This window comes from Ranitomeya imitator, chromosome 7 (assembly GCF_032444005.1).
Source record: "Ranitomeya imitator isolate aRanImi1 chromosome 7, aRanImi1.pri, whole genome shotgun sequence".
NCBI lineage: Eukaryota > Metazoa > Chordata > Amphibia > Anura > Dendrobatidae > Ranitomeya > Ranitomeya imitator.
Window position 1 is genome coordinate 84,495,831 of NC_091288.1, and position 22,684 is coordinate 84,518,514.

The 22,684-nt window shown below is 43.1% G+C and overlaps 2 protein-coding genes across 5 annotated transcripts in view; one reads left to right on the forward strand and one right to left on the reverse strand.

The window, feature by feature from the left end:
- Positions 1 to 15,540, reverse strand: part of CARF (calcium responsive transcription factor) — a 57,757-nt gene extending 42,217 nt beyond the window's left edge. The window contains exon 1 of one of the 4 annotated variants that reach the window (XM_069733559.1): positions 15,472 to 15,540. Coding sequence is in view for 2 of the 4 variants with exons in the window: in XM_069733561.1 (XP_069589662.1) it covers positions 15,232 to 15,280 (49 nt within the window). In the remaining 2 variants the exon portion in view is untranslated. Of the gene's footprint in view, positions 1 to 6,295; positions 6,427 to 15,231; positions 15,419 to 15,471 lie in introns of those variants that run through there. The other 3 variants (XM_069733561.1, XM_069733558.1, XM_069733560.1) reach the window with 3 other exon arrangements.
- A 27-nt stretch (positions 15,541 to 15,567) lies between these two features.
- The window catches only part of WDR12 (WD repeat domain 12), a 28,442-nt gene continuing 21,325 nt past the window's right edge, over positions 15,568 to 22,684 (forward strand). Inside the window, exons 1-3 of the mRNA XM_069733564.1 lie at positions 15,568 to 16,053; positions 19,891 to 19,985; positions 22,154 to 22,248. Coding sequence (XP_069589665.1) covers positions 16,013 to 16,053; positions 19,891 to 19,985; positions 22,154 to 22,248 — 231 coding nt within the window. The 5' untranslated portion in view covers positions 15,568 to 16,012. The remainder of the gene's footprint in view (positions 16,054 to 19,890; positions 19,986 to 22,153; positions 22,249 to 22,684) is intronic.

Genomic DNA, 22,684 nt, shown 5'->3' on the forward strand with positions numbered 1-22,684 from the left:
CTCCTGTATTCTTCACTTGTCTACCCATATTTTTTATAAAGAAAAACATCCAAGATCAGCTATGTTTTGCCAAAACCTACATCAAAAGCATGTGTGAAACTTGTTATTGTCTGATGAGACTAAGGATGAACTATTTTACCATAATTCCAAAGGGTATGCTTGCACAAAGCCAACAATCAGTATCACCCAAAGAACATCATACCCAAAGTGAAGCATGATGGAGGCAGCATTATGGTTTGGAGTGGTTATTTGGCAGCTGCATCTTGTGCTTTAGTTAAGGAGGAGGGAATTATGAACAGCGCCAACTATCAGCCAGCCTATTTTGCAACAAAACCTTCAGTCCCTCACTAAAAAGCTGAAGATGAATTTCACCTTTCAGCATAACGATACTAAGAATACCTTAAAATCAACAAAATAACGAAGAAGAAAGAAGATCGAAGTTTTGGAATGGCCTGACCAGACCTGATTTTAATGAACAACCTGTGAGTTGACCAGAAGAGGGCACTGTACACAGGAGATACCCTCACAATCTGACAGATTTGGAGGGCTATTGCAAGAGAGAGTATGGAAACATTGCCATCTTTAGATGAGCCCTGCTAATAGACTCCTACCCAAAAATACAGAGTGTGGTCATAAATTCAAGGTACTTCAACAATGTATTATTTTACGGGTGTGTATATTTTTGCAACCATAATATTTTAGTTATTTTTCTTTTAGTATTCAAGGGATTTGTACAGATTATGGGTGACATTAAGGGTAGAAAAAGTTCTGGATTTATTCTTCTTGGTAAAGTTTTTTAAATGTGAAAAACCTGGCATTATCACAGAGGTGTGTAGACTTTATTTCCACAGTAATGGAGGTTTATCTTCAGACAGCTCTAGCTTTAACACAGAAGCCGTAATCTAAATAAGTGGGTGGAATGGGAAGCAAGACATTCAGCCACACCAAGGGGGCACCGAGCCCCCACATCTGCATTCAGGTACGGACTGGGGCTGAAATTCAGCCCTGGCATTTGAAATCACACAAGGCCCATGTTGTCCCCATCCCTGTGAACCAGATGGGATATATTACTAATATTACCCTGGATGGATGAAAGCAAGATTTACTACAAGACCAATATTTCTAATGATACTTGTGACCTGCTGGGGTAAGTGACAAGGTCAGCAATTTTGTGCTCCATCACAACTCTTAATAGTATGGTACAGTTACTTGAGAACACCGATTCTGCTAATAGCATAGCATACAAGGCAGCCCATGACCAAACAGGCCCTTCTGGCATTTGCCAGAATTGCCAGATGGCCAGTCCGGCCCTGTCTGCATTCCACAGTAAAGTTCTTTTTGGGGGCAATGGAGGAACAGATTTAAAAATGAAAATATTGATTTTATTGTCACGTCATCTCCTACATTGCTATGTGATTAGTATGAGGTGTGAATTTGGGGCAACAGACTCCCTTTAAAAGGGGGTGTCCACTACTCACACAACCTCGCCATGTCATATAACAGCCTGTACTCTCCTCTGGTGCCGCCTGAGTGATGCTGTTATGGCATGTAAGACCCAGCACCCCTAGAATGGCGGCGGAGGGGAGCACAGGCTGCTTTTATTTACATGTTGAAATATAGTAATTGAGAACGGATCGTCCAAGCAGTGGACAGCCCCTTTAAGCTATAAGCACTGCACTGAAGCTAGCCAGGATCGCTGGAGCACATGGCTAGTGTCCAATGCTGCAGAGGCAAAGCTAGCCCACATATCAGCATCAGAGAGAACAGCGCTGCCACTGGTCCAAACTATCAATCAACAGCTCGCGCTCCTCAGCAAGTAAGAGGACGGAGAGCAAGGGAGTGGTGCAACCTGGGGAAACCCGCACAAACACGGGGAGAACATACAAACTCCTTGCAGATCTTCTCCTTGGTGGGGTGTTAACCCAAGACCCGGCGCTGCTAACCACTGAGCCACCGTGCTGCCCTGCATTGTGTGCTATCAGAATGCAGGACACAATGGGCTTCCTTGGGAACGCTCTTGCACTGCAGCCCCCTTTGCAGACAGAATCTGTACCCCACCTGCACAGACATGGAGGACAGGTACTGCAGAACATTAACAAAAGCCAGGAGGAAGGGAGGGGTTTGGAAGCCACTTTGATCAAATGTTTGAACAGGAAAGAAGCCAAATTGCATAATAAAGTCAATTACAAAATCTTAAAGGGAATTTGTCACCAGGTTTTTGCTGACACATTTGAGAGCAGCATAATGTAGGGATAGAGACTCTGATTCCAGCAATGTGTCAATAACTGGGCTCCTTGCTGTCATTTTGCTGAAATAAGTGGTTTCTCTGCTGCAGATCTAGCAGGTTCTTGAATACTGAGCCTTGTATAACCCCGCCCACACCACTGATTGGCAGCCTTCTGTGTACACTGTGCATAGGCAGAAAGCTGCCAATGAGTGGTTGGTGCGGGATTATACAGAGCAGGTGTACTAGTCCTCTAGTGATAATCTCATTCTGACAAAATTGTGATATTATTAAAACTATAGCAACCAGCCCAATAAATGACACATCACTGAAATCAGAGTCTCTGTCTCTACATCGTGCTGCTCTCAGATTAGGGGACAAAAACATGGTGACAGATTCCCTTTAACTTTACATGCTGGACCCAATAATGAAATGAAAAACAAATAAAGATGAAATACTCTTTAATCGGTTTACAGTTAAAGGCTGCCGTCACACTAGCAGTATTTGGTCAGTATTTTACCTCAGTATTTGTAAGCCAAAACCAGGAGTGGAACAATTAGAGGAAAAGTATAATAGAAACATATGCACCACTTCTGTATTTATCACCCACTCCTGGTTTTGGCTTACAAATACTGAGGTAAAATACTGACCAAATACTGATAGTGTGACGGCAGCCAAAGGGAAATGGTCATCATGAAAATGCCATCCAGTCTGCAGGCCCCATATATAGAGCGGGGGGAGCTGGGCAGATGGATATATAATTTGGTGAGAAATGATTCAGTATAACTTATGCTTTAATCCTCTGCTCTTTCTGGGATTTGTGGTCCACTGGGCGGACCTACCAGTGACTGACAGCCATCTCTGCATGCACTTATATAAATGAAGCCGTCAGTCACTGAAGTTATAATGAATCTTTTCTCATAAAACTATATAGCCATCTGCTCAGCTCCCCCCGGCTCCATAACATGAGGCCTGCAGACTGGATGGCATTTTTATGGTGACAGGTTCCCTTTAACTTAGGGGGTCTTCTGTAAAGAAAAAAAAAATCATTCTCTTAGCCGGAGCAGAAAGACATTACATAAAAAACATAGAAAATCCACTCATATGAATGGGCCTTTTGTAACGCTTCAGCTACAGCCTCATGTATAGTCGTCAGTCCTTGTTCACTTAGGCTATGTGCACACGATGCGGATTTGCTGCGGATCCGCAGCGGATTTTTCCGCGCAAAAACGCTGCAGATCCGCACTGTGATGTACAGTTCAATGGGATAAAAAAAAAGCTGTGCAGATGGTGCCGAAAAATCAGTGCGGAATTGCTGCGGATTTCAAAGAAGTGCATGTCACTACTTTGGGCGGATCTGCAGCGTTTCTGCACCCCTCCATGATAAAAATCCGCAGTGGCAAAAACCGCAGAAAATCCGCATGAATTCTGCATAAAAACCGCACAAAATCCGCATAAAAACTGCGGCAAACCCACAGCTGCGGATTCTGCCAGGAGATGCGGATTTTGTGCAGAAAATTCTGCACCTCTTTTCTTACGTGTGCACATAACCTTATAGCCTTTTTATTGTGAATGGATTTTTTTTAAACAATAATTTTTATTGATTTTTAAACATATGTATGGAAATGTTCATTCAAAAGCATTTTCTTAGCTTACCGATTCTTGATTTCAGTTTTTGATTATCACATTACAATTTGTAAGGTGAAAATACAGAATAAAACACCACGTAAACTCGTGACTACCCTCCCTCTTCCCAGACAGGCAGGAAATCGTTGTATATTTCTGGTGTGCTCCTCTCCTTTCTTTACGTACACCTTCTTAACCCCAAACCGTTATCGAATATTTAGTTTGCATCCATAATTTATATTACTATTAATTTATATTCCATCAACATTCAGATCAGCTATTTTCAACGTCCCCAATGTTCCCCCCATGTCCTCCAATATGTACCAGCTGGTCTGTTTACAATTCCCTAAAGTGTGAAAAGCTTTCCCACTTTGCCATGACAAGGGATTTTATACTCCTCTCCTTGTGACGTTCTCCTTCCAGCATTGTGAATGTATGTTATCCCTATCCTGTGCTTCATATATTCTCCTTCACTATTCTTTCCATTTTTATTTCTTCCCTTACAGCAGTCTAAGTTACAGTATATTTATCTTTTTCCTTTACATTTCCATATTTTACAATGGGCGCTGCAGCTTCTGTACTCCGCACACAAAGGGAGGCAGATACATGCTTTTCTATGACCGTATACAAGGGTGTACCCATCACAATTTATGAGACATTTACAGCATGCAGAACACTTCCACCATGTTTGACATTTTGGTATTATGTATTTTATTTATGCAAAAGAGTATTTATTAAATCATGGGTGGAGAACCTTTAAGTCATTTTCTAATGACACATTGCCTTTAAGTGAATAGGACTGAGCTGGAATACCAGAGGCACTACAAAATGTAGTGCCAGCTCTCAATTAATCTATCAGCTACCGATGGCTTGTTCTGGGGTAGTTAACCACTAGCCCTAGGGCAGATTCCCAAGGACCGGAGTGCTCGGGCCAGCGGCCTCTGATGAAGACAGCAGTCACAATGTATCCTATGTGATGTATATACAGGCGTTACAGTGTGTCCCTATGTGATGTATATACTGTAGTCCTGTTGTCTCCTATGTGATGTATAGGCACCAGCACAAGTATCTCCTATGTGTTGTATAGGCTCCAGCCCCAGTGCATCCTATGTGTATATGCACCAGTCCAGGTGTCCCTATGTGATGTATATACAGCAGTCACAATGTACCCTATGTGATGTATAGGCTCCAGCCCCAGTGCATCCTATGTGTATATGCACCAGTCCAGGTGTCCCTATGTGATGTATATACAGCAGTCACAATGTACCCTATGTGATGTATAGGCTCCAGCCCCAGTGTATCCTATGTGTATATGCACCAGTCCAGGTGTCCCTATGTGATGTATTTACAGCAGTCACAATGTACCCTATGTGATGTATAGGCTCCAGCCCCAGTGTCTTCTATGTGATGTATATACAGGAGTCACAGTGTGTCCCTATGTGATTATATATAGCAGTCCCAGTGTGTCATTATGTAATGTTAATACAGCAGTCACAATGTATCCTATGTGATGTATAGGCTCCAGCCCCAGTGTGTCCTATGTGATGTATATGCAGGGATCACAGTGTGTCCCTATGTGATGTATATACTGCAGTCCTGGTGTCTCCTATGTGATGTATAGGCACCAGCCCCAATATCTCCTATGTGTTGTATAGGCTCCAGGTCCTATGTGTATATGCACCAGCCCAGGTGTCCCTATGTGGTGTATATACAGCAGTCTCAGTGTGTCCCTATGTAGTGTATATACAGCAGTATGTATATACTGCCATATGTAGTGTATATATATATATATATATATGTATATATATATATATATATATATATATACACACAAACACATACATGCACACACCAGTCCCAGTGTCTCTATGTAATGTATACACAGCAGTCTCACTGTATCCTATGTGATGTATTTACACCAGTCCCGGTAGCCCTATGTGATGTATATACAGCAGTCTCATTGTATCCTATGTGATGTATATACACCAGTGCTGGTGTCCCTATATGATATACAGCAATCCCGGTATCTCTGATGTATATACAGCAGTCCCGGAGTCTCTATGTGATGTATATACAGTAGTCCCAATGTATATACGGCAGTCTCGATGTCGCCTATGAGATGTATATACACCAGTCCCGGTGGCCCTATATGATGTACAGTTGTGCTCTAAAGTTTACATACTCAGGCAGAATTTTTGCTTTCTTGGCCTTTTTTCAGAGAATATGAATGATAACACCAAATCTTTTTCTCCACTGATAGTGGTTGGGTGAAGCCATTTCTTATCAAACTACTGTTGTTTCTCTTTTTAAATCAATGACAACTCAAAACATCCAAATATCCCTAATCTGATCAAAAGTTCACATACCCTGATGATTTTGGCCTGATAATATGCACAGAAGTTGACACAAATGGGTTTGAATGGCTACTAAAGGTATCATCCTCACCTGTGACCTGTTTGCTTGTAATGAGTGTGCATAAAAGCTGAGTGAGTTTCTGGGATCCAGACAGACTCTTGCATCTTTCATCCAGCCACTGACGTTTCTGGATTGTGAGTCATGGGGAAAGTAAAAGAACTCTCAATGGGAAAAGGTAGTTGAACTGTATAAAATAGGAAAGGGATACAAAAAGATATCAAAGGAAATAATGCCAGTCAGCAACGTTCAAACTGTGATTAACAAATGGAAAATCAGAGGCTCTGTAAAAACAAAACCACGGTCAGGTAGACCAACAAAAATGTCGTCCACAACTCCCAGGAAAATTGTACGGAATGCAAAAAAAACCCCACAAATAACATCAGTTGAAATACAGGACTCTCTGAAAAACTAGTGGTGTGGTTGTTTCAAGATGTACACTAAGAGGGCAGTTGAAGAAAAATGGGCTGCTTGGTCGAGTCGCCAGAAGAAAGTCATTACTGCGCATATGCCACAAAGTATCTCATCTACAATACGCAAAACAGCACAGAGACAAGCCTCAGAACTTCTGGGACAAGGTAATTTGAAGTGATGAGACCAAAATTGAACTTTTTGGCCACAACCATAAACGTTACATTTGGAGAGAGGTTAACAAGGCCTATGATGAAAGGAACACCAGTCCTACTGTAAAGCACGGAGGTGCATCGCTGATGTTTTGGGAATGTGTAAGCTACAAAGGCACAGGAAACTTGGTCACAGTTGGAGGAAAGATGAATGCAGCACGTTATCAGCAAATACTGGAGGAAAATTTTCACTCATTGGACTTACTTGGAAGTTCCAAAATGACAATGCTCAAAAACACAAGGCAAAGTCGACCTGTCAATGGCTGCAGCAGAACAAAGTGAAGGTTCTGGAGTGGCCATCTCAGTCTCCTGACCTTAATATCATTGAGCCACTCTGGGGAGATCTCAAGCGCACAGTTCATGCTAGACAGCCCAGGAATTTACAGGAACTGGATGCATTTTGCCAAGAAGATTGTGCAGATTTACCATCTGAGAAAATAAAGAACCTCATCCACAACTACCACAAAAGACTTCAAGCTGTCATTGATGTTAGAGGGGGCAACACACGGTATTAAGAAATGGGGTATATGAACTTTTGATCAGGGTCATTTGGATGTTTTGAGTTGTCATTATGATTTAAAAAAGAGAAAACACAGTAGTTTGACAAATAATGGCTTCACCCAACCACTAACCATGAGTGGAGAAAAAGTTTTGGTGTTATCATTCATGTTCTCTGAAAAAAAGAAACCTAAAATTCTACCGGGGTATGTAAACTTTTGAGCAAACTGTATCTCTCTCTGATTCTTAAGCAGGTGGTGTATTTTTGTCTTTCACTCTGATTGGCCAGAAATCACATTGAGGGTATGTGCACACGTCAAGATTTCTTGCAGAAATTTTCCTGACAAAAAACGGACATTTCTGCCAGAAATCCGCATGCTTTTTGCGTTTTTTCATGCGTTTTTTTCCAAATGCATAGAATAGCGGGAAAAACGCAGAAAATCCGCAAAATTAATGAACATGCTGCTTTTTTTACCGTGATGCATTTTTTTCGCGGAAAAAAACGCATCATGTGCACAAAAATTGCAGACTGCATTCTAAATGATAGGATGCATATGTCTGCAGTTTCTAATGCGGTTTTATCGTGAAAAATGATCTTTCTGACTCCTTTAACCCCTCTGTGACCTTAGACGTACTATCCCGTCGAGGTGCCCTGGGCTTATCTGACCCTGGACGGGATAGTACGTCATAGCCGATCGGCCGCGCTCACGGGGGGAGCGCGGCCGAGTGTCAGCTGCTTATCGCAGCTGACATCCGGCACTATGTGCCAGGAGCGGTCACGGACCGCCCCCGGCACATTAACCCCTGGCACACCGCGATCAAACATGATCGCGATGTGCCGGCGGTGCAGGGAAGCACCGCGCAGGGAGGGGGCTCCCTGCGGGCTTCCCTGAGACCCCCGGAGCAACGCGATGTGATCGCGTTGCTGCGAGGGTCTCACCTCCCTCCCTGCTCCCTCCAGCCCCGGATCCAAGATGGCCGCGGATCCGGGTCCTGCAGGGAGGGAGGTGGCTTCACAGAGCCTGCTCAGAGCAGGCACTGTGAAGGCTGCAGCGCTGCATGTCAGATCAGTGATCTGACAGAGTGCTGTGCAAACTGTCAGATCACTGATCTGTGATGTCCCCCCCTGGGACAAAGTAAAAAAGTAAAAAAAAAATTTTCCAAATGTGTAAAAAAAAATTAAAAAAAATATTCCAAAATAATGAAAAAAAAAAAAATATTATTCCCATAAATACATTTCTTCATCTAAATAAAAAAAAAAAAACAATAAAAGTACACATATTTAGCATCGCCGCGTCCGTAACGACCCGACCTATAAAACTGTCCCACTAGTTAACCCCTTCAGTAAACACCGTAAGAAAAAAAAAAAAAAAACGAGGCAAAAAACAACGCTTTATTATCATACCGCCGAACAAAAAGTGGAATAACACGCGATCAAAAGGACAGATATAAATAACCATGGTACCGCTGAAAGCGTCATATTGTCCCGCAAAAAACGAGCCGCCATACAGCATCATCAGCAAAAAAATAAAAAAGTTATAGTCCTGAGAATAAAGCGATGCAAAAATAATTATTTTTTCTGTAAAATAGTTTTTATCGTATAAAAGCGCCAAACCATAAAAAAATGATATAAATGAGGTATCGCTGTAATCATACTGACCCGAAGAATAAAACTGATTTATCAATTTTACCAAACGCGGAACGGTATAAACGCCTCCCCCAATAGAAATTCATGAATAGCTGGTTTTTGGTCATTCTTCCTCACAAAAATCGGAATAAAAAGCGATCAAAAAATGTCACGTGCCCGAAAATGTTTTCAGTAAAAACGTCAACTCGTCCCGCAAAAAACAAGACCTCACATGACTCTGTGGACCAAAATATGGAAAAATTATAGCTCTCAAAATGTGGTATTGCAAAAAATATTTTTTGCAATAAAAAGCGTCTTTCACTGTGTCACGGCTGCCAATCATAAAAATCCGCTAAAAAGCTCGCTATAAAAGTAAATCAAACCCCCCTTCATCACCCCCTTAGTTAGGGAAAAATAAAAAACAATGTATTTATTTCCATTTTCCCATTAGGGCTAGGGCTAGGGTTAGGGCTAGGGTTAGGGCTAGGGTTAGGGCTAGGGTTAGGGCTAGGGCTAAAGTTAGGGTTAGGGTTGGGGCTAAAGTTACGGTTAGGGTTTAGATTACATTTACAGTTGGGAATAGGGTTGGGATTAGGGGTGTGTCAGGGTTAGAGGTGTGGTTAGGGTTACCGTTGGAATTAGGGTTAGGGGTGTGTTTAGATTAGGGTTTCAGTTATAATTGGGGGGTTTCCACTGTTTAGGCACATCAGGGGCTCTCCAAACACGACATGGCGTCCGATCTCAATTCCAGCCAATTCTGCGTTGAAAAAGTAAAACAGTGCTCCTTCCCTTCTGAGCTCTCCCGTGTGCCCAAACAGGGGTTTACCCTCACATATGGGGTATCAGCGTACTCAGGACAAATTGGACAACAACTTTTGTGGACCAATTTCTCCTGTTACCCTTGGGAAAATACAAAACTGGGGGCTAAAAATAATTTTTGTGGGAAAACAAAAAGATTTTTTATTTTCACGGCTCTGCGTTATAAACTGTAGTGAAACACTTGGGGGTTCAAAGTTCTCACAACACATCTAGATAAGTTCATTGAGGGGTCTAGTTTCCAATATGGGGTCACTTGTGGGGGGTTTCTACTGTTTAGGTACATTAGGGGCTCTGCAAACGCAATGTGATGCCTGCAGACCAATCCATCTAAGTCTGCATTCCAAATGATGCTCCTTCCCTTCCGAGCCCTCCCATGCGCCCAAACGGTGGTTCCCCCCCACATATCAGGTATCAGCGTACTCAGGACAAATTGGACAACAACTTTTGGGGTCCAATTTCTCCTGTTACCCTAGGGAAAATACAAAACTGGGGGCTAAAAAAAAATTTTTGTGGGAAAAAAATTTTGTTTTATTTTTATGGCTCTGCATTATAAACTTCTGTGAAGCCCTTGGTGGGTCAAAGTGCTCACCACACATCCAGATAAGTTCCTTAGGGGGTCTACTTTCCAAAATGGTGTCACTTGTGGGGGGTTTCAATGTTTAGGCACATCAGTGGCTCTCCAAACGCAACATGGCGTCCCATCTCAATTCCTGTCAATTTTGCATTGAAAAGTCAAACGGCGCTCCTTCCCTTCCGAGCTCTCCCATGCGCCCAAACAGTGGTTTACTGCCACATATGGGGTATCAGCGTACTCAGGACAAATTGGACAACTTTTGAGGTCCAATTTCTTCTCTTACCCTGGGAAAAATAAAAAATTGGGGGCAAAAATATAATTTTTGTGAAAAAATATGATTTTTTATTTTTACGGTTCTGCATTATAAACTTCTGTGAAGCACTTGGTGGGTCAAAGTGCTCACCACACATCCAGATAAGTTCCTTAGGGGGTCTACTTTCCAAAATGGTGTCACTTGTGGGGGGTTTCAATGTTTAGGCACATCAGTGGCTCTCCAAACGCAACATGGCGTCCCATCTCAATTCCTGTCAATTTTGCATTGAAAAGTCAAATGGCGCTCCTTCCCTTCCGAGCTCTCCCATGCGCCCAAACAGTGGTTTACTGGCACATATGGGGTATCAGCGTACTCAGGACAAATTGGACAACAACTTTTGGGGTCCATTTTCTCCTGTTACCCTTGGTAAAATAAAACAAATTGGAGCTGAAGTAATTTTTTTGTGTAAAAAAGTTAAATGTTCATTTTTATTTAAACATTCCAAAAATTCCTATTAAACACCTGAAGGGTTAATAAACTTCTTGAATGTGGTTTTGAGCACCTTGAGGGGTGCAGTTTTCAGAATGGTGTCACACTTGGGCATTTTCTATCATATAGACCCCTCAAAATGACTTCAAATGAGATGTGGTCCCTAAAAAAAAATGGTGTTGTAAAAATGAGAAATTGCTGGTCAACTTTTAACCCTTATAACTCCCTAACAAAAAAAAAATTTGGTTCCAAAATTATGCTGATGTAAAGGAGACATGTGGGAAATGTTACTTATTAAGTATTTTGTGTGACATATCTCTGTGATTTAATTGCATAAAAATTCAAAGTTTGAAAATTGCGAAATTTTCAAAATTTTCGCCAAATTTCCGTTTTTTTCACAAATAAACGCAGGTACTATCAAAGAAATTTTACCACTATCATGAAGTACAATATGTCACGAGAAAACAATGTCAGAATCACCAGGATCCGTTGAAGCGTTTCGGCGTTATAACCTCATAAAGGGACAGTGGTCAGAATTGTAAAAATTGGCCTGGTCATTGACGTGCAAACCACCCTTGGGGGTAAAGGGGTTAACAACTACCCCTGACAAAGCTGTGGTGAAACACACGTCTGGTCTTCTGGTGGGTGAGCTGATCACATCTATGTATCACTGATTTTGTTGTCTCTATTGTAGATGTAAACACCTATCTGTACTTATTTCTCATTATTACTCTAATTATTAAGGTATTTATTTGAAGGGCATTCCCTTGACAACCCTGCTGTACCGGAATAATCTGCTATACTCCAGGATTTCTGTGCAAGCTTACAGGCAACATTAGGTTAGCCAGTCAATATGTAATGTTATGCAATGCTGGTACACCCGGATATACATAGATTCAGGAATTATGTTGATGTAGTTACCGGTATTCGATTAGCTCAAACACCATTTTTCTTTGTTGATTGCTCTTCGTTTTTTTATTAAATTGTACTGTATCATTTCTATATTTATTGAATAAAGTTAAACTTCAATTACGACCAATTGTGCTCTGTTGCTGCCACCCTTTTCTTATTGGTTGTATACTTACACCTGTGCCATATGAGGACTTTATTTATTAAATATTCTTGGGTCAGTTGCGATGTATTTGATACAGTTATTAAATAGTAGTAAAGCACTGTGGACACACAATGGGGGCCATTTAGGGGTCTTCCAGGCTTCACATAAATGTAGTCATTCTGTGGGACTGTAGACTGAATTGTGACGGTGTGCAAGCTGTCAGGACTCCCCAAACAGGCGTTCACATGGGCACATGTATGCAGTTTGCATCATTACGGTCACGTGCCATCTAAACATGCTCGGCTTCTCTTAATAAAGTGCATGGAGATAAATAAGCCCAGTACATTGTATGTAAATCGCATAGTGTGTACATAGCAGCAGAAATAACGTGAATAGGGGTCACATTACATCTTCTAAGGTGGAACTTGTCACCGCACCGCATGGGACGCAACGTGACAACTCACCTACATGACACTACCACGTAGCAGCGGAATAGAAACAGGTTTGGCAGCTCGATCTATGCTGTGACCAAAACGACGTGCGGCCCCAACTATACACACCATCGTAGGAGACAATTTTTTTCTCTAGCAACATGGCGCCACAGGAGCAGTAACAGCTATTGGTGATCCAATAGCTGCTGCGCAGGCACTGGCGGAGACATCCTGGAGGCATTTTTTTCTCTAGTATGATGGTGTCTGCACAGTAGCAGCTATTGGATCGCCGATAGCTGCCAATGCGCAGGCGACGCCATTTTCAGACTTTTTTTTAAAGAAATTAATGTATACCATCAAAAAAAATTTTAATACACATTATAGATGCGATCACGCTGGAGCACTGGCAGAAGGTGATTTTTTTTAGAAAAATATATATTTATAATATTTATTGTGTAAAACAGGGGGCAGGTCATTGTCAGAAGCCATACTGGTGAATACCTAAGCAGAGCACATGAAGCCTCCCACAGGCCTTCCCGGAGCACAAGAACCTCAATAAAGATGAAACAAGAACCACAAGACGGATTTCATCACCAGGTATCATTGTAATCAGAATAACGGCGCTGACCTGACACTGTGTGTAGGTTACTGTGCACAATCCTGCTGACAGGTTCCCTTTAACATAAAGAATATGACATTTCTCAGGGTCAAGACCATTAACATGAGGCATACAGGTAAGACTAGTGTAACATTTCTATTACCTGTATGCTCATATTAATAGGTCATACACGTCACACTGAGATTGTTACCCTAAGGCTATGTGCACACGTTCAGGATTTTTCGCGTTTTTTCAGCCATTTTCCGCAGGGAAAACGCTTTAAAAAAAATGCATACATAAGCACTCCATCATTTTTAATGCATTCTGCAAATTTTGTGCACATAGTTTTCCGCGAAAAAAAAACGCATTGCGGTAAAAAGCGCATTGTTTATTAATTTTGCGTATTTTTCGCATTTTTGCCACAATTTTATGCATTGGGAAGCTTCAGGGGAAAAAACAACGCAAAAAACGCATGCGGATATCCTGCAGAAATAGTCCGGTTTTGTTCAGGAAAATTCTGCAGAAAATCCTGACGTGTGCAAATAGCCTAAGAATTGTGGAGAAGAGGCAAAATATAGAGCACAATGCCGACTGTCAGTGAATGTGGCGCTGCGGCATCTGGGGCCTGGATCAGTCATATATAGCAGGGAGCACCACAACCATATAGAAACAATACAAAATCTTTTATTAGTAAGCTTTTTAGGATATGACTTGTGTACAACATTTGTGCTGTTGTTGCACTTTTAATGTTTTTATCCGTTTTTCTTTGTGATGTATCTTTGTGTGTTGCATTATTTTTTTGTAAAAGCTTACTAATAAAAGATTTTGTATTTTTCTACATATGGTTGTAGTGCTCCCTTTCCTTGTGGACTTGATCTTTCTCTATGGGTTTAGTTGCTATGTTTCCAAGTCCACGGTGAGCCCCAACAGTTATATATTCAGCGGTGCCCTCCGCCCTCACGAATTTATATGCTGGATCAGTCATATATAGCATAAGTGCGTCTCTGCATGGGATGACCGGGATTACATCAGACGTGACACAGAACAATGGCGCAATATGTACCGACAACCTCATATAGTCAGAGCAGTGCACCGCCCCTTTAATAACACACTGTATAGCAATAACCCCATATGGCACAGATCAGTGCACTGCCCCTTTAATAACACACTGTATAGCAATAACCCCATATGGCACAGATCAGTGCACTGCCCCTTTAATAGAACACACTGTATAGCAATAACCCCATATGGCACAGAGCAGTGCACCGCCCCTTTAATAGAACACACTGTATAGCAATAACCCCATATGGCACAGAGCAGTGCACTGCCCCTTTAATAACACACTGTATAGCAATAACCCCATATGGCACAGATCAGTGCACTGCCCCTTTAATAGAACACACTGTATAGCAATAACCCCATATGGCACAGATCAGTGCACTGCCCCTTTAATTACACACTGTATAGCAATAACCCCATATGGCACAGATCAGTGCACTGCCCCTTTAATAGAACACACTGTATAGCAATAACCCCATATGGCACAGATCAGTGCACTGCCCCTTTAATAACACACTGTATAGCAATAACCCCATATGGCACAGAGCAGTGCACCGCCCCTTTAATAGAACACACTGTATAGCAATAACCCCATATGGCACAGATCAGTGCACTGCCCCTTTAATAGAACACACTGTATAGCAATAACCCCATATGGCACAGATCAGTGCACTGCCCCTTTAATAGAACACACTGTATAGCAATAACCCCATATGGCACAGATCAGTGCACCGCCCCTTTAATAACACACTGTATAGCAATAACCCCATATGGCACAGAGCAGTGCACCGCCCCTTTAATAGAACACACTGTATAGCAATAACCCCATATGGCACAGATCAGTGCACTGCCCCTTTAATAGAACACACTGTATAGCAATAACCCCATATGGCAGAATTATTGCCCCATCCCTGTAATAAGACAATCCACAGTATTAGTCACACCCCGCCGCCCCTGTGTGCTGCCTCCTGGTGCACAGCACAGCAGCCACATCTGCGCCAGACTCCAGCACCGCCATATTAGGATCCTGCCGCCGGGCACAGACACTACATGTGCGGCTCCGCCATCCCCCGGTGCCCGCACCGCGACTCTCCCCGCTCTCTGCCCTGCACGCGGCTCTATAAAAGGGGAGGGGTGAGACCCAGCCACCCAAGGAGAGAAAATTCAAAACGAGTCTACTCAACCTCGTCTTGGCTTTTCCAGGCACCACCATGGAGACCGGACCACTCACGCATGCGCCCACGATCAAAAGCGCGCCACCATTGGTCCTTTTACGGCTTCCGTAGGTTGGTGGAACGCAAACCGGACACGGAGAAACAAAGTGGAACGCAGCACAGAAAACATCAGGTTTACACTGGGGTTGACTTGTGTACAGATATTTTTGATGTAAAATCTGTCATGAGCTAAACCGGTGTGGCCGCATCAATAAAGCTGAGGCACTGTGTGGAAGGTGTACAGTGAGCCGGATACATGTAGGGTATTAGCAAGCGACATCTGTAACAGTGAGAGAATACATGACCACTAATGAGGGAACAGTGGCCGTCCGGCGGCCTGCACGCTGGGAATAGGCCGTCTGTCTGTGTGAGCACTGTCACTTTAACAGCAGACCTGACGAATCGATAGCCGACTGGCGCTCGGCCTGCAGGCGTGCTCCGTGTAACACGTGGTTAGCCGCGCTCAGCCTGCTGCACTGAGCACACACTGCGGTACTGAGGAGACCCCGCTATGGCGCAGATCCAGGCCCGGTTCTTTACCAGGAATAAGAGGTGAGTTCCCCCCAGTGTAGCGGGGCCTGACACCCCTGAGTGCGAGCTGTTGTTTCCTGTTATCAGCCACTGCAGACTAGGGCGAGCTATCACTGTTCTGGGATGTATTATTAGTGATATGGAGACTGTTCACCTCCCTGCCCCCATAGGACACTGACTGGTGTGTGACATTGGCAGCTGCTGGCTCCACCATGGCGTCCGCTGTCTATGATGCCAGGGAAAGCCTTCTGTGAGTGACCATTACTGGAGCGTGACGGTGTGACCGCCGTAATAATGTGACGGTGCGACCGCCGTAATAATGTGACGGTGCAACCGCCGTAATAATGTGACGTGGCGACCGCCGTAATAATGTGACATGGCGACCCCCGTAATAATGTGACGGTGCGACCCCCGTAATAATGTGACGGTGCGACCGCCGTAATAATGTGACGGTGCGACCGCCGTAATAATGTGACGGTGCGACCGCCGTAATAATGTGACGTGGCGACCCCCGTAATAATGTGACGTGGCGACCCCCGTAATAATGTGACGGTGCGACCCCCGTAATAATGTGACGGTGCGACCGCCGTAATAATGTGACGGTGCGACCGCCGTAATAATGTGACGTGGCGACCGCCGTAATAATGTGACGTGGCGACCCCCGTAATAATGTGACGGTGCGACCCCCGTAATAATGTGACGGTGCGACCGCCGTAATAATGTGACGGTGCGACCGCCGTAATAATGTGACGGTGCGACCGCCGTAATAATGTGACGTGGCGACCCCCGTAATAATGTGACGTGGCGACCCCCGTAATAATGTGACGGTGCGACCGCCGTAATAATGTGACGGTGCGACCGCCGTAATAATGTGACGGTGCGACCCCCGTAATAATGTGACGTGGCGACCGCCGTAATAATGTGACGTGGCGACCGCCGTAATAATGTGACGGTGCGACCGCCGTAATAATGTGACGTGGTTACCGCCGTAATAATGTGACGTGGTTACCGCCGTAATAATGTGACGGTGCGACCGCCGTAATAATGTGACGGTGCGACCACCGTAATAATGTGACGGTGTGACCGCCGTAATAATGTGACGTGGCGCCCGCCGTAATAATGTGACATGTCGACCATTGCCTCCGGTACCGATCCTACCATGGACAGTGGCTATGAGAGCTGTCCTCCTCCTCAGGCCCCATTCACAGTCAGTTTTTCAGTTCTTGTCCTATCACTATTGTTCGCAGATAGGTCTCATTCCCATTATAGTCAATGGGGCTCTTTACACGCTTCTGTAGTTTTAGGCTATGTGCACACAATGCAGATTTTGCTGCGGATCCGCAGCAGTTTCCCATGTGTTTACAGTTCAGCGTAAACCTATAGGAAACAAGAAACGCTGTGCACATGCTGTGGAAAAAAACGTGCGGAAACGCAGCGGTTTCCATTCCGCAGCATGTCACTTCTGCGGATTCTGCAGCGGTTTTACAACTGCTCCAATAGAAATCTGCAGTTGTAAAACCGCAGTGAAAAACACGGTAAATCCGCGATAAATCCACAGCGGTTTTTCACTGCGGATTTATCAAATCTGCTGAAATCCGCTGCAGAAAAATCCGCAGTGGACCCAGAATACGTGTGCACATACCCTTGCTGATCCAGTTGTCTGCACACAATCGCAGAGTCTTGTCCAATTTTCACCGACTCTCTAATCGGAGAAGCTGGAGACACATCCATCAGTTTTGTTTGTTTTTTCATTGAAAAAAAAATGTGATGAAATGAAATCAATGTCTTCCAGTTTTTTCTTTTCCCACATCTTATCAGAATCTTAAGGGTATGTTTCCACGTTCAGGAAACGCTGAGTTTTTGACGCTGCGTTGAGCTGCAGCGTCAAACACGCAGCATCCAAATGTTACAGCAAAGTGGAGGGGATTTCATGAAATCCTGTCTCCACTATGCATTAAAAGACGCATGCGGCAGACCCGCGGAAACGGACATGCGGCGCGTCTTTTAAGAAAGCAGCATGTCCTTACATTGCAGAAAAACGCAAGGACAACGCAGGTGACCTGCCAGTGACCTCAGGTGCAGATTTGGTCAGGATTTTACCTGCATAAAATCCTGACCAAATCCTGATGCAATCCTGAACGTGGACACATACCCTTAGAGACAAAGTTAAAGAAACCATCTCTATTGTCTCCCATGAAGATCACTTTTTGCATAAATCTTTGTGTTAATAAGCTCCCCTCCCCCCGCCTGCTCCGGGATCCAGCAGTGATCTGCTCCTCTTCTCAGTGACGTCACCGCTCCTCAGACTTTTAAGGTACCGTCACATTAAGCGACGCTGCAGCGATATAGACAACGATGCCGATCGCTGCAGCGTCGCTGATTAGTCGTTGTGTGGTCGCTGGAGAGCTGTCACACAGACAGCTCTCCAGCGACCAACGATGCCGAAGTCCCCGGGTAACCAGGGTAAACATCGGGTTACTAAACGCAGGGCCGCGCTTAGTAACCCGATGTTTACCCTGGTTACCATTGTAAATGTAAAAAAAAAACACTACATACTTACATTCCGGTGTCTGTCACGTCCCCCGGCGTCAGCTTCCCTGCACTGTCAGCGCTGGCCGTAAAGCAGAGCTTAGTAACCCGATGTTTACCCTGATTACAAGTGAACACATCGCTGGATCGGCGTCACACACGCCGATTCAGTGATGTCAGTGGGTGATCCAGCGACGAAATAAAGTTCTGGCCTTCTAGCTCCGACCAGCGATGTCACAGGAGGATCCAGATCGCTGCTGCGTGTCAAACACAACGATATCGCTATCCAGGACGCTGCAACGTCACGGATCGCTAGCGATATCGTTCTAAAGTTGCTCAGTGTGAAGGTACCTTTAGTCATTCTATGTGTGAGCCTGAAGTCTCTGTTACAATATCAGTAAATGTCGCCTCTTCTCTGAAGCTTCATAGACGTACATTGTAAAAGCCACTTCCAGGTCATGCAGAGCGCAGCGTGACCCGGCCAGCCTGCAGAGCAGTGACGTCACGGAGAACAGGAGAACGGTGCTGGACATCGGGGAAGGCAGCCGTAGGTGAGTATATTAATACATGCACATATACACTAGTTTAGTGAAAAAACATTATGGGAGGACTTCTTTAAACTGGTTCTCTTGGAAAATGATCTGGATAAGTCTATTAGGATCAGGTTTGTAATGGTCCAAACCCATCACTCCGTCTATCCGCTGTAATCAGGAGCCGTTGTTCTACACATCAATGCCAGGCGTCATGTTTCTCATTCTACTGAGAACAGTCTGTGAGCCATAAACTTCTCACAATTGCATGCATCCATACTAGTCTCCCACCAACGACATCTAGATCATCATTAGTCGGCAATTGAAAAGAGAGCTGCCAGCAGCGGATCTTGATGATTTCCAAGCCCCAGTGCATTCAGCATGGCAGAACAGTCCTCAGACAACCATTAATAACCTCAGTGATGGTAGTCAAGGCGTTGAAGTGTCGGACTTCTGTGTGGCGCTCATACTTTAAACTGAAGATACTGAGAAATATTAATAATTTTGTTTCTATTTTTTTCATCATTGCCATATAATTAACATAACCTATCCTGGGATTTCAGTAACTCCACAACTTTTCCTCCTCGCTGTTGCAATATCAATGTTGAGTCCATTCCTTTATCCTGCACCCCCCGCTATTCACTCCAGTGCAGCAATCTAATAGTCAACAGGCTGTGCCACAGTGTCTTATGTCTTTTAGTGGCTGTTTTTGTACTTTCATTCCTTTTAATAAAGTCTTCCATTTTCCTATGTGTAGCCTTCTTTTATGCCTTAAGAACTGTAACATTTTTTTTTTTAGGTATGAGATCGATGATTTTCCTTTCTCCATTCCGGCATCATCTGAAATTACAGATCTCAGTAATATCATCAACAAAGTGCTCGAAACCAAAAATGGTGAGTTCATGTGTTATGTTACTTTATTATTTGGGGTCTTAAAAGGGTGTCTTGCATAAGTAAAACCAAAAGAATAAAAGATAATTTTTATTAATAATAATTAAATGAGAAAAACAAGTTAGTCCCAGACCAAAAAAGTGGTGAATCCACCAATAGGTATAGAGCAACAACTCGGAGGGATAAGGCTAATGGAAACTCTCTCTAAAATTAATGTTCCCTTTGAGAATTCTACCTAACCCCAGAGGTTGGCACCCTGTAAAGCCGCGTAAGATTGGCGCCTCCACTCAACATCCTCGTATCCTGGATAATCCTAGGAAGCCCTATACCTACAAGCCCCTGGCATGGACAGATCCCTGATATATGGGGGACAGATGCAATATCCATACAATAATACTGATTATCCCATAAGTAACACATAATAAAACACTAGACGCAAGTAACAAGCATGTAGCATTACTGTAGTTTCCAATAGATACAAAGTGTGGGCTGTGTCTCTACAAAGGACCTTATCCATATACAAGGTGTCTGGTCCATACATGGCAGGCAATGGGTTAAGAGGTGTAACAAGTATATGAAACCCCACATAGCTACCAGATTCGCCACAATCATAGGAAAGGACAATTGTGGGATAAATCGTGTGTAAAAAAAAAAAAAACACCACACTTGGACCACCTTTTATGTACCTCCTGATGAACCAGTACCGTAATGGGGAAACGCATTGTAGTCATGGTGATTTGGTAGATATGTTTTCTCTTCTAATTGGTCCCATTCCTGGCTCTTCCCATTTCGAACAGGTGTGAAAATACAAAAAGGTGCAACATTTTTTTGTACAACTGTTCAAAGCTTTTACTCCAGTTTATTTTTTTAAAAGCTTTGATGAATTGACCTCTAAATTATTTTTTTTTATGAAATGGTAAAAGAGATTAAGGGACTAAAGATATTCAACTATAATTAAACTTGTTTGTCTTCTAATATATAAAACGTGTGTGTGTAAAGCTAAAACTTAATTATTTTTTTTTTGTATATATACAGTGTGTCCGTAAAGTCATGGTGCACTTTTGACCGGTCACTGGAAAGCAACAAAAAAATGATAGACATGTGAAATCTGCTCCAAATAAATAAAAGAAAAACTCTCCCAGTTTCATACCTATTCAGTGCAGTTTGATGTGGGCTCCATTTGTTGCCCTACACACATCCAAACGATAGCATGAGCTTGTGGTTGCATGATGTCACAGACCTGGCAGTGTATTAATCATAGTTCAGTTTATTGGGGTTAATCTGAATGAAAAAAGAACCACTTGAAAATTAATAAATAAATCCAATAACCATAATGTACAAATATCAATATTTTATTAAGGACACCAATAAAGACTAACACAAAAAATATATAAAAAACATATAAACAACAATTTAAAAACCAAAGGGAGCAGAGCACCACCTATAATCATTAATCATGAGAGATATCATATGTAATAGTTCCTACTTCCATATAAGGGGGAACATATACCAAATTACATAAATCTAGATAAATAAATAAAGTGCCTATAAGTATTCATTTGATCCATTCCAGGTAGTATGAAAGTGCATAAACAATCGGGCATACATAACCACTAAATAAAGTGCATCTAGTGACATAACTCACAATATTTCCCTAGTAGGACTATAATCAGCACATGATAAAAGGAGAAATCTCCATATATTAACAAAAATTGTTTTAAATTTATATAACCACTGAGTAAAGTGCATCTAGTAACATAACTCACAGTATTCCCTAGTAGGACAATAACCAGCACATGGTAGAAGGAGAGATCTCCACATACTAACCCAGATTCATTATCAACAAAGTGGCACCGCTGCTGCCCTGCACTCCATCGCGCGTTTCATACGTTGCTTCGTCAGGGAGTGAGGTTAATCTGACTGGAGGCTCAGCAACAGCTTAAATGAGTTTGTGTTGTTTGATTGGTTCTTGTTATCTCTCCTCATGAACAGGTCTTATATGATTGGGCCAGAGAAAGGGCACCACAATGTAAATTATAAAAGTGCACCATGACTTTACGGACACACTGTATTAGTTTCCTTGAGGGACGCGAACATGCCTCATGTACGGCACACTTGGTTGAACATAATCCATTTCTATCAACAGCTCATTGATATTTTCCATATTACAGATGACCACATTCACGTGGAGTTTGACTTCCTCGTCAGGAGCCAGTTCCTGCGGTTACCACTTATTAAGCATATGGAAGCAGAAGGCATATCGACAGTAGGTGATTCCACTCTGTTCTGGCCTGATACCTAAATAAAAGGATTTTCCCATTCTTATATTACTAGAATACGCCACCACTTTATGATCAGTCATGGTCTGAGCTCCGGCTCCCTGTCCTATGCTTGGAATTAGGGGCCATAGTGTTGGTTTAGTGCTGTGTCCCCTTCAGCTGATAAAGGGGTAGATTTATTAGCCAAAAACTCTATAGAGTTATTGATGGAAGTCTTAGTTAATGTTTATTCATCCATCACCAGGAATCCTCTGCTGTTTTTCCCACTGGGGAAGCCTGTACATATCACGCAAATGAGTCCGTTAACTTATAGGCTATTACTGCGCTCTTAATAAGACTACAAACCGGAGACTGAAATGTTGCCTGGAGAAGCTGGATGCAGGATCTGCATGACCTGTACCAGACTCTTCTCTCGTGCTGCTT